The sequence below is a fragment of the Echiichthys vipera genome (assembly GCF_963691815.1).
Source record: "Echiichthys vipera genome assembly, chromosome: 2".
NCBI classification, from domain to species: Eukaryota; Metazoa; Chordata; class Actinopteri; order Perciformes; family Trachinidae; genus Echiichthys; species Echiichthys vipera.
In genome coordinates this window covers 9,153,575-9,165,889 of record NC_139827.1, presented here as the reverse complement: position 1 = coordinate 9,165,889, position 12,315 = coordinate 9,153,575, and the positions used below count along the sequence as shown (strand labels likewise).

At 43.3% G+C, this 12,315-nt stretch overlaps 1 protein-coding gene across 2 annotated transcripts in view; it reads left to right on the top strand.

Annotated features, from left to right (window-relative positions):
• The first annotated feature begins 5,081 nt into the window (after nt 1–5,081).
• Nucleotides 5,082–12,315, top strand: part of fat1a (FAT atypical cadherin 1a) — a 76,711-nt gene continuing 69,477 nt past the window's right edge. For both annotated transcript variants that reach the window (XM_083927546.1, XM_083927545.1), the window contains exons 1-2: nt 5,082–5,219; nt 6,818–10,107. In XM_083927546.1, coding sequence (XP_083783672.1) covers nt 6,846–10,107 — 3,262 coding nt within the window. In that variant the 5' untranslated portion in view covers nt 5,082–5,219; nt 6,818–6,845. The remainder of the gene's footprint in view (nt 5,220–6,817; nt 10,108–12,315) is intronic.

Here is a 12,315-nt window from a genome sequence, read left to right as displayed (position 1 = left end):
TTATTATATCCCATAATTCTCTCATATTATTTTCTAAAAGAAGCTCCCCACACTTAAATAGCGTCAGGTGCAGCCTGACACAAAATAAAGCGTAATTTTGAAGCCCAAAATATCAGTTCTTTGGGTAGAAGTTTTGCACGTTAAGGCTCATCTTAAGAACATTGGCATCAGCTCTGAGAGGGTCAGTGTCTTTACTTGAGGACACTACACCGGGGTGGATATTGAATTATTCTAATCTCTTTTACAGTTAAGCTCTGCCTCAGGATTCAGATTGTACAGATGGGTTGGTGGGAGAAATGGATAGCTGGGTGCTCTATTGCTGCAGGCACACTACAAATCATCTGTATCTTCCTGATCTCTCTCCACTTTCAGGTTGCAGGGGAACCTACAGCCTAAGACATTAGTCATGGGGGAAAGGAGAAGTAACTCACTCAGCACGACATTCTGGGACCATTCCCAACATCTCTCAACAACATGAGGACAATCTGTAACGGATTAGTATGATTTTAAGAGGGAACTGAGCCTGCATTGTTCGTTACATGAGAGGATATATGCAGCATGATGTAGACTCTGTCATAATGAGGCTTTTGGGCTGAAGACTGGAGTGCCTTTCACACCAGCACAGGAGACATAGCTGATGAGTCGGTCAGCAAGCCCTCACACCAGAGTGACAAAAAAAATATGTTACCTATCTATAATATTACCTTCTCCAACCAAAAGCCTCCTGAGTGTGATTCCTTAGTGCCTCCTGATTTTAACTTGATGTTGAATTATTTCGTGATTTCGCTTTTCATTCAAGGGAAATTCCAGTGTAAAATCATCCCAGGGTCTTTTTAGGCTAATTGGGTCATCAAATAAGCCAGTGAGACAATTTCCTTCGTGTATAAACTATAAACGTGGATTTTTCTGGAGTTGCTAACAGCCTGTCGCGGCAGTTACCTACTGGCCCCCGTACCAGCTGCTCCATTCAAGTCAATACCCAAATGCAATCCAAAAGGAAGAAGCCCATTGATGATTTAATCCAGCAAAACACGTAAACCTAGTTGTTTGTGGCAGACACGGTAATCCCTCTGCCTAAGCGTCTTGATCGACGTCTTAATGTCCAGATTCAAAACAATAAGCCACTGGTTTATCAGAGCAAGGTCATCGTACCGCAATGGCAGCCTATGAAAAGTTTCTGGGTTATAAGCTTTCATTTTTGCTTCGCATCCGGAAAAGATACAAACACAAACCATTCTGCCTCTCTTCACTTCAAGTTGCAGGCTAGTCGGCTTTACCCATGCCTGCACTCACTGTGCGTCGTCCGGTAACACAGTCCCCCCTGCCCACTGAGATCTGCATGATGTTTCGGTGTTGCATGGAAAGTTGTGTAGGACGTTTCCCCATACTGCCACAAGCCACAACGTTTACGTTTTTTGCTGGAATAAAACATCAATGAGCTCCTTCCCTTTGGACTGTATTTGGTTACTGACTTGAATGTAGCGGCTGGTACCGGGGCCGGTAGGTACGTTTTCCAATACACTCTTTTAACACAAGCTGTGTTCACATACTACGTTATTGGTGCTTTGCTTAATGTGTAGGGACTCTTATCGTGCTACTGCAGAGGTGGGGTGTTTTTCGAAGCAGTATTAGTGGTTAAAAAAGACGTTCTAATGCTCCTGACTTGCTGCCCCGAGCTTATCCGTGTTAGCCGTGGCAGGCTGTTAGCATCTCTCCGGAAAATCTACGTTAATAGTTCATACACGGAAAAAATGGTCTCAATGGATTATTTGATGACTCAATTTGCCTAAAAAGACCCTGGGATGATTTTACACTGGAATTTCACTTTAAGAGGCTGGAGGTATGCCCCAATGCAATCACTATACGTAGCCACCCCCCACCCCCATACATATAGGATCTATAAGGCACTTTGGCCTGACCCACAGCAGCCAGGGCTGCAAACACTTGGTGAGATCAAAGCAGTGAAACCCGCCCTGGGCATCACCTGACCTGAATTCAATTAAAGCTTTACAGGCAGATCAGAGGGACGGCTAACAGAGAGAAAGGGGGGGAAAGCGGTTTCAGATACTTAACATTGTCTGGGACAAAAGTGGGAGCGAGATAGAGCGGAGACCAAGAGAGGAGAGAAAGATGAAACATTACACACTTGCTCTCTGACACACAAGCTCAATCTTACTCTCCCTCGCCCCTCCTTCCTTCTCTCTCTCTCTCTCTCTGTCTATCTCTCTCTCTCTCTCTCTCTTGCTCTCTCTTACTCACACAAACAAACACACACACACACACCAACCATAGGTCTCATTCGTTTACTCAGCCTGTGGGCAAAAGTGACTTTAATGAGCCAGTGCTGAATGGACATTAGGCAGAGATTCTCACGCTGGACTGCCGGCTCCAACAGCCCCTCTCTGCTCTGACATATTTTGGCAGCCACTTCACAGCACGGTGTCATGTTTGGTTGTTAACCGCATGTTCGAGGAGCTGAATGAACTGCAGACATTTGCTTCTCTGATGCCCAAGTTCATTTACTGATACTATTCAAACTACACTGTGTTTCTTAAAGGGCATAACCCGCAAAACAGAATTGATTGAAAAAAGCTTTAAACAAGTAAAAAAAAAGCTGTGATGCTGGTTGCTGTGATTTGGGGGAGAACAGACACGGCTAAACTGCAGGCAACACACTGAGCTGTGCATGCAAGGAATGAGAGAGGCATCTGTGACATCAGAGCTGAAGGTGTAAGATCCTGGACCCCTTCAAGAAGATCTGATATGCCCTTACTTTCAAACTTAAAAAAAAAATACTTTCAAGTGCTTTTAGTATATACAATAAGAATAATAAAATATTATGTAACAAAATGTGTTTTAATTGCTGTTTATTTCATACATGTATTAAACTAAGATATGCTAAAGGATAAAATATGCATTAGGCAAGCAATTAACGTTTTATTAACTTCATTAGACTAATTTATCTGCAAATAATCAGAGAGACACAACACATAGGCTAATAATCAAAGGCATCACTTTCTCCCTTAGTTATTAGTGTGACTTCCTTTCTCTCCGCCCCCTCAGTAGCTCTGTCACTTTTCCGAACGGGAGTAGTGAAGGGAGGAAAATCACGACTTAAGCATTTCTTTACTGTTTTGTTTTTTTGTCTTCTTGCGCGCTTTTATTGGGGTACCGATATTTCCGATATCACCTGAAGGCAGCAACAGTATGCAACTCCACCTGAGCCGTTGTGCAGGAGAGGAGCGAGGCGAACCATAGCCTACAGCTCTACTGTATCAAGCCACCAAGTGTGATGACTGAGCGGATCGGAACAGAAGGCTCTGAAACCTGTGAGGGACTGAAGGACTGAAGGGGAACGGGGTGACGGGTTCTCACACACAGAAGCCTCCCGCATCTGCGAGATGCTCGCAAAGAAATATTTGCCCAAAACTGCCAGGATTTATGTGAAGTGAAGTTTGGAGCGGCAGCCGGCGATCGCCCAGCTGGTCTGGTGAGTAGCTTTGAGTAAAAATAGAGGACGTGGGCTCGTGGTCGAGGTTAAAAAAATACTCTTTATAAAGTTTGAGCTAAACTCGAAGCATATTTTAAAGGGCGTTGCAGAAAAGTGAGTGTTTCTGTCCGACTTGTGCCAAACAACCCAATGCGCAAATACGCACGCTTTAGCAGCGCGCCCTCAAACGCACCTGCACACACGGGAGCACAGTACAAGTTGACAAGTTGTCTAGCTGCATGCAGAACAGGCTTTCTGCAGGCGCACCAGCTGGATCACTGCGGTCCGGGCATGAGCAGTGAGACAGCGCCATCAATCGCATAGCAGCCACACTCCTGGGTGCCTGTGGAGGGAGTGTAGTGCAGCTTTTGGTCTGGGAAGCAGTCAGGAAGGCTGTGCGAGGAGGGGGGTTGACGGGATCAGCGCCTTCACGGCGAGTGTACCTCAACCATCAGTCACTCTGCTCTAATGCCAAAATACAGACCATGGGACGCACTGCTGGATACTACATTTACAGCCTAACCAAGGCTATTAAAAGACAGCATTAGAGAGAATAATGGGAAGAAGATAATCGCCAGGATTTATGTTAAAACACTTAAATTGCAAACAAAGGCGCAACTTATATACATTTGCAAGTATTATTAACCCATTTATCATCACCAGGGATGCCCGGAACTGTAATTTCATTTGCAAAATACAGTTTATACACCTTTTTAATGCTGAAAACAAAATGATGGTGGGAATCCACGGGTCATTTTTCAGCACAGTGAGCATAAATGATTGTCTAATTGACATTCTTCATAGTGTTTCTTTGCTTGCCACCAGCTTGAGGTCATACCGAACTCACCTTTTTCCCCATTTGTCACAAAAGAGCCTCGTCGGGGCACATAAGTGGTTTGGGCTGCAGCGGAAGAGGTGAATATTGGATTAACGTTAGTACCATTTGGACAGGAAGAGGTTTTGCCCTTTATAAGAATAGAATATCCCGTGCCATAGGCCCTATTGTCAAGTGGACTTTGTTCTAGGTTATTTTAAATGAGCTTATTGTAATTATAAGATGTAGAAATATGAAAAGGAGCTTAAATGAATAGTCTATATGGGGAAAAACGCGCATGTTCCTAAATCACATCTCTTTTTTTCACTCAAAAGCAGCAATTTGAGCAGAAAAAAAATAAAAATAAATAATCATATCGTCAACTCAGTTCATAATCAACATGTCCTTACAGGTGAATGCACGGGGGTTGGAAGTTTTAGTAGCATAATTCCAGTAAAAGGACGCTCCCGTCCCTAATAAAGAAAAGGATACCTTTGGGGCCATAGGTGAAGTGGTTGTAACGAGATTAAGATGAATCTCATTTCGTTGAGCACAGCCTTTTATTGCAGAATATTTTAAAGATAAATATACAATGTCAGCCGCAGTAATTCAAAGTAGGCTACCCTGGCTTGCCCTGGGTTCAGAGCGGAAAGGTTTTTATCCTCCTGCCAGCCGGTAAGTAGATCCGGACGTGCGCAGCGCGGAGAGATACCGGGAAAGATCCAGTGTGTGGAGAGAAAGGGAAGCAGTGAGGGAAAAGAGAGAGAGAGAGAGAGAGAGAGACTGTCTGCTGCCTGGTGGTGGTGGTAGATGGAGTAACGGAGTGGGGACAAGTCCACGTATTACCATGCCGAGATTCGGACTACATAAACTACATGCAAAACCTCCAAATATACGAGATTAATAATAGAAGAGGTACGTAAAATGTGTTTTTATATACTCCGCGGTCGTGCAGCTCCTTTAGCGTTTAGCTTCGGCATCTGTGCAACGAGTGAAAAAGTTCACATAGGTTAGGTCGGCTATTGTGAGCCGTGAAAGAAACTAGCCGCCGCTGCTTTCTATATCTATTCGGGGGAAGTTTAACCTCAGCAAAACAACCACTTTAATGTCGTTTTTCATAGCACATGCGGTTTAAATGTTTGTTAGGAACTCTGACGGTAGTTTATGCGTTGTTTTGCGCTGCGTAGGAAAAGTGTAGAGCGCTTTTTTTCGCTCTCTCTTCAAGCAAATCTGTGCTCACCGCACGGCGACCATCGTTTCGTGAAGTGAATGGCTTTAGTTGGGGGATGGGGTTTGAAAAGAACTAACTTATTTTACTTGAAAGACTCGTTTTTTTATGAATGAAAACAGGTCACCGGTTAGAGGTCGAGGGGGGGATTCATTTCGCAAACGCTACATCTTTTTGTTGTAGGTGTAAAAAAGGTAAAATAAGTTTTTAAGTTGTAGCAGTTTTCTTTTTACAATGGTCGCCCACAAGCAGATGGTTCTTTTGTACCTGCCCAGCGGCGATAGTTTCACATTCAAGGTATTTTTTTAAATTTTTTTCAAGTTTGACTCTGTCACTTATTAACCCCGCATGAAGCATTAATAACTAAACCCCGCTCGGGTCCATATTTGACACGCCAAAAGTCAATAATGCAGGTTTTTATAACACAGCACTCCTGTGCAGACATAGCGACGTCTTGCTCTTATTTGTCTTTGTACGGACTCCACGCAGCCCGAGACGCTGTAAAGCGGCTGTAAACGAATGAATGCGCAATTTGAAAGCCGTTTCATAGTCATTTCCCTCTGGCTTTTTACCAGTGACTGGGACTCGATGAGATGTAAAGAAGGACCATTGCATTTGATTTACCACGCCAGGGTTTATAATTGCTGCTCTTGCTTGGCAGGAAAGGTCCTGTTCCATTGTAAGTTATTTGTACAACTGTTGCTTGTGTAAATTAGATGTTAGATTTTAATTTTTGGATTGGATTTTTGTTGCATTTCTATCCATGAAAGGAAAAAGAAGGATATATAAAATGTGCAGTCTTACGGTGGACGTATTTTTGCACCAACAAGGAAATTAAAGATTTACACGTGCTGCTATTGCCAGAGCTCATTAAGATGATGTTTGGGTAAATTATGGTCTTCTGTTATGAACTCTGCATTTTTGGCATCTGGCGTTGTGCAGACACCGGGGCAGTTCAGGCTTAGTTCTTGTCACCTGATGGACTGCTCTGCTTGATCTTATTTCCACATGGAACCTATTTAGCTATTTATCAGCCTAGCCATCACTTGTCATGACATTTAAAGGAGTCTGGGAAAGTGCACAGTGAAGAAAGCCAACAGTTTTCCGTATTCAGGCTATTTTCCATGGGGGTTGATAGTAGAAAATACTGATTTCATGTGGAAATTTGCTAGTTTTTATTCCAATAAATGTAATTACCATTAATTAATGAGTTAGTTTTATGTACTAAATGCACTTGTATGATAATGTGTAATAATACTAACAATTATATTTTGTTCATTTCCAGGTGGTTCTGTAAAGATCACGGTACGATAATGGGGAAGCACTTAGTTTCACTGCTTGTGCTGCTCCTGCAGCTCCTCTGTGGCTGCGCAGGGAACCAAAGGATGGCGAGGGCCGTCTCCATGCAGTTCACCCACTCTGTTTACAATGCCACCATATATGAGAACTCTGCTGCTAAGACTTACTTAGAGAGTCACACCAAGATGGGGATCTATATCACAGACCCAGCCTGGGAGATACGGTACAAAATCATCTCTGGAGACAATGAGAACTTGTTCAAAGCGGAGGACTACCTGCTGGGAGATTTCAGTTTTTTGCGAATAAGGACCAAAGGAGGCAGCACTGCCATTCTGAACCGGGAGGTTAAAGACCACTACATACTGACTGTTAAAGCTTCAGAGAGGAGCACTAATTTTGAGTGTCGCACTAGAGTTAAGGTGCAGGTACTAGACACCAATGATCTGAGGCCTCTCTTCTCACCAACATCCTATAGCATCTCTCTGCTGGAGAACACCGCCATACGCACAAGTGTGGCCAAGGTCACGGCAACAGATGCTGATATCGGTACGAACGGAGAATACTACTACAGTTTCAGAGAGTGGACGGACATGTTTGCAGTTCATCCAACAAGCGGTGTAGTCACACTGACTGGCAAACTAGACTACTCTGACACAAAGCTGTATGAGTTGGAGATCCTTGCAGTGGACAGAGGAATGAAGCTGTACGGCAGCAGTGGCTTCAGTAGCATGGCTAAACTCACAGTGAGGGTGGAGCAGGCGAACGAGCATGCACCTGTAATCACTGCCGTGACCTTGGCCCCGTCAGATGCAGACCATGACCCCACTTATGCTATTGTGACAGTGGAGGACAGTGACCAGGGACCAAATGGAGAGATAGCGTCATTGAGTATTGTGGCCGGTGACCCTCTTCAGCAGTTCAAGGCTGTGAGAAGTAGCCCCGGGAGCAAGGAGTATAAAATAAAAGCCGTCAAAGATGTAGACTGGGACAGCCAGCCTTTTGGATATAACCTCACTTTACAAGCCAAGGACAAAGGCAGCCCCCCTCAATTTTCATCTGCTAAATTGGTACATGTCACTTCTGCACAGTTCAAAGTGGGCCCTCCTATATTTGAAAAGGCAATTTACAGAGTAAATTTGAGTGAATTTGCCCCTCTTCTTACACCTGTCACTATGGTGACAGCTGTGCCAAAGTATCCTCAGCTAAAGTATGCCTTTAGACACAAATATGACAAGAACCGATTCACTATCAATCCTGATACTGGCTTAATCAGCACTGCAGGACCAATCAATGCTGATTTTGCTCCCCGATTTGAGCTAGACATCATCACCAGTGACAAAAAAGCGGCAACAAAAGTGATCGTTGATGTGACTGATGTGAATAACAATGCACCGGAGTTCCAGCAGACATCTTACAAGGCCAGTGTTGATGAGAATGTACCCATAGGGACCAGTGTAGTAACGGTTAAAGCCACTGACCTCGACAGAGGCGAGAATGGCTACGTGACCTACAGCATCACCAATATGAGCCCTCAACCATTTGTCATCGACTACTTCTCTGGTGTCATCAGTACCTCTGAGGTCCTAGATTATGAGCTCATGCCAAGGATTTATAATCTCAGAGTCAGAGCGTCAGATTGGGGATCCCCTTACCGGAGAGAGGTTGAGGCATCAGTCACCATAACATTAAATAACCTGAACGACAATAAGCCCTTGTTTGAAAACGTTGACTGTGAAGTGACTGTGCCAAGAGATCATGGCGAGGGAGAGCAGATAACAACGGTGTCTGCCATAGATGCTGATGAGCTGCAGCTAGTACGGTACCATATTAAAGCTGGGAATGATCTTGATCTGTTTGAAATGAACCCAAACTCTGGCGTGCTTTCACTGAAGCATACGCTGAGTGAGGGAGAGGCAGCTAAAGTGTCCTTTCATAGTTTACAAGTCATTGCGACAGACGGCGAACACGAGACTCAGCCAATGGTCATGAACATAACTGTCATCACAGCACGCAAGCCCGTCCAGTTAAAATGTGTCGAAACTGGTGTCGCTACCATGTTGGCTGAAAAACTACTCCAGGGCAGCAAAATCAGCACGCAAACTGAGCCGGATGACAACTTTATGGACTTTCACTCAGTCAACCGGTATGCTCCTCAATTTTCAGAGTCTTTTCCAAGTGTCATTGAAGTTAAAGAGGACCTCCCCGTTGGAGCCCGAATTGTCCATTTAAGTGCCACAGACTCAGATAGTGGCTTTAATGGGAAGCTAGTGTACGTTATATCAGGAGGGGATGCAGAAAGCCGCTTCAGAGTAGATATGGAAACTGGTTGGCTTTTGGTTTATTCTCCTCTTGATAGAGAAACAACAGAGCAGTACACCCTCAACATCACAGTTTATGACCTTGGCATACCACAGAAATCCTCATCACGCCTCTTGGGTGTAAAGATCCTAGATGCCAATGATAATAGCCCTCAATTTTTGCAAGATTTGTATTCAGCTGAAATAAGCGAGAGTACACCTGTCGGGACGGAAATCATCCAGGTGGATTCAACAGACAGGGATCAAGGACATAATGGAGTTGTGAAGTATTCAATCTTGGGAGGAACAGATCATTTCACGATCCACGAGGAGACTGGTGTGGTGACTGTGACAAAGCCGCTGGATCGTGAGCTCCAGCCAGTTTATGTCTTGAAGATCGCCGCACGTGACCAGGCAGTGAATGAGCCTCAGTTAGTGTCCACAGTGCCGCTCAAAATCACCTTGGAAGATGTGAATGATAATCCACCTAAATTTGTCCCCCCTAATTATCGTGTGAGGGTGAGGGAAGACCTTCCTATCGGTACCGTAATTATGTGGCTGGAGGCTCACGATCCTGATATTGGACCTTCTAGTCAGGTACGATACAGCCTTATTGATAATGGAGACGGGAATTTCGAAGTCGACAAACTCAGCGGTGCTGTGCGGATCGTGCAAAATTTAGATTACGAGACCAAACAAGTGTACAACCTGACAGCAAAAGCTAAAGACAAAGGAAAGCCCATGTCGTTGTCGTCAACCTGTTTCATTGAGGTGGACATCGTGGATGTGAATGAGAACCTCTACAGGCCTTTATTCCGATCTTTTGTAGAAAAGGGATTTATAAAAGAAGATGCACTTGTTGGGACTTCGGTGATGACTGTGTCTGCTGAAGATGAAGACAAAGAGCGAGATGGAGAGATTCGATACTCTATACGAGATGGATCTGGCCTGGGGATATTTACCATCGATGAGGAAACCGGTGAGTCTCTTTTATCAGTGTTTCCATAGAGCTGTGTGAAGCTTGTGGTGTTTTTTCTGAAATAGGGATGCCTCAGCTTAAAATAATATTCATGAGAAAAGTTCTGTGCAGCTAGAGTGTATTCAGTTGATGTCACTGTGCGGAACAATGAGGTAAGGGAGACTTCCTGGAGACGTGTTTGGTTCCTGATTCCAGTCATTTTTCCTCTTTGGGAGAATTGACGACAGGAACAGATGGACCAGCTGTCACTCAGACCTGTGTGGACATTCCTGAGTAGATTCTGAGTGATTTCACCTCCCCTTTCCTCAGTCATGCTCTCACTGTATAAATACATAATAAGATGGTCATCTGTTGGACCTACGGTAAAAACAATCTTTTAACATTTTAGAAATGAAGGGTTTTTGTAACAGTATATAAGGCAGGATTTGCTTGCAGGTGTCTTATTATGTTGCAGAAAATATGTCAATACTTGCACAGCTTCCTAGAATGGGTTTAACAGCTGGCTCAAATTAGCTCAAAATAAGCAGTCTGGAATTCCAGGAGTTTCCTACCCAAAACTTAGCAATCACCTGATTTGGATGTTTTTGGACTTGGCTTGCTGCTCTCCTTTTAAAACTTGGTAACCACATTCTCGGGCGGCTTAATATGACTTTTTCCCCCTATTTGAATTTAAATTTCTCTCTACATTATACATATTTAATGACTAAATGAGGCAGTGAAAGTTAATGCATAATACATTGATTTCTCTCGGCACATAGGTTCATATAAAGCTGGAAATGCACTTTATTAGTGTGCTGCTGACTTGTACTGTTGTTAAAGTGGTTTATATTTTTAGTTTATTGTTTATTAAGAATCAGATATATGTGAACTATTCAATAAGATGACAGGAAGTCTCTTCAGTGAACCTGTTGGGAAATACTATCTTCTGCCTGGTAAATTTAGCACCAGCAGACAATTCTTACGAAGGATCTGTCCTCCAGGGCCGTGGCTGTGTCAGCTGTGGTGTGTTTGTGATTGTTTCTGTGGTACTGGTTCGACTGTGATTTGTAATAAGATTTTGTTTCGTAAACAGACATGCAGTACGCTTAAACTGGGCTTTAATGCAAGAATAACAAGTGCTTTTCCAAGTTGTTTTAGTTAGGTGTCTTCCTATGTGAGTGTAATGGAAGTTGAATGTTGCAAGGAATAGTATCAATTTAAGATAGACTGTAGTATAAGAGGATATTGATAGGGCCACATGCGGGCCAGCTTCTAGTCCATGTCTAACTCAAAACCCTGTGTAGGGTTCAGATTCATGGAGCCTGGTCTCATCTTCTACTTAATCCCAGAGTCCTATATTAAGTGATTATCTGGAGGTGCAATGATAGGATTGTCCTGGGTTGGGTCCTGTTATTATGGATTACATCTGAGGTCAGTAGACAACTAAATACAGCCAAGGTGGTAATGCCCCTCCTATGATTTCACTAGATGAAGGGTGTGGTTTCTAAGGCTACCATATGCATTTAAAATATTGTGCTCCTAAAAGGAAATATAAGCATAGGTGCACTGCACTATATTCAGTGCTGCAGCTGCATGTTGTGAATCTTAACCAGAATGTTTAAAAAAAAGTTCAAAATTAGAAAACAAATGAAAAGGTGGTGTGGGGAAAAATGCCAGGAACCCCACACCTTCAGTCATGGAATTTATGTTTTATGGTGGGAATGAGTGAGGAAAGACTGTTCAAGTCTCTTCCTGTTTTACTTGATGCTTGCAATTCTAAACCCTTGCAGTTATGTTTGTTTACAGCTGTACATCAGTTTGTTGCATGGGCTGTATCCATGTTGTAGTGTTTTGTTTGTTTTATCACCACAGTATACATCAATATTCAAGCTATTCCCCTTACAGTGACATTCACAATAACACAGTAACAACAATACTACTTTGTGGGCAACAAAGTGTTGCTGTGGAAAACATTGCATTCTGTGCTGATTGATGCAAGAAGACAGTGAGTAATTCTGCTAGAGTAGGTGTATCTTACAAATCTGAACAAAGGTTGTATTTTAGGACAGGCAGCAGGCTTGCCACCCACTTGACTGCCATTCCTTAACCACACACGGAACAAAAAAAGTATTTGATTGTGAGACATTGTGATGGAATATAAAATTGGTGTCTCTGATTGCTGTTTATTGAATGCCATCATGTTCTCATTTTCAAGTAAAAGAAACCGTT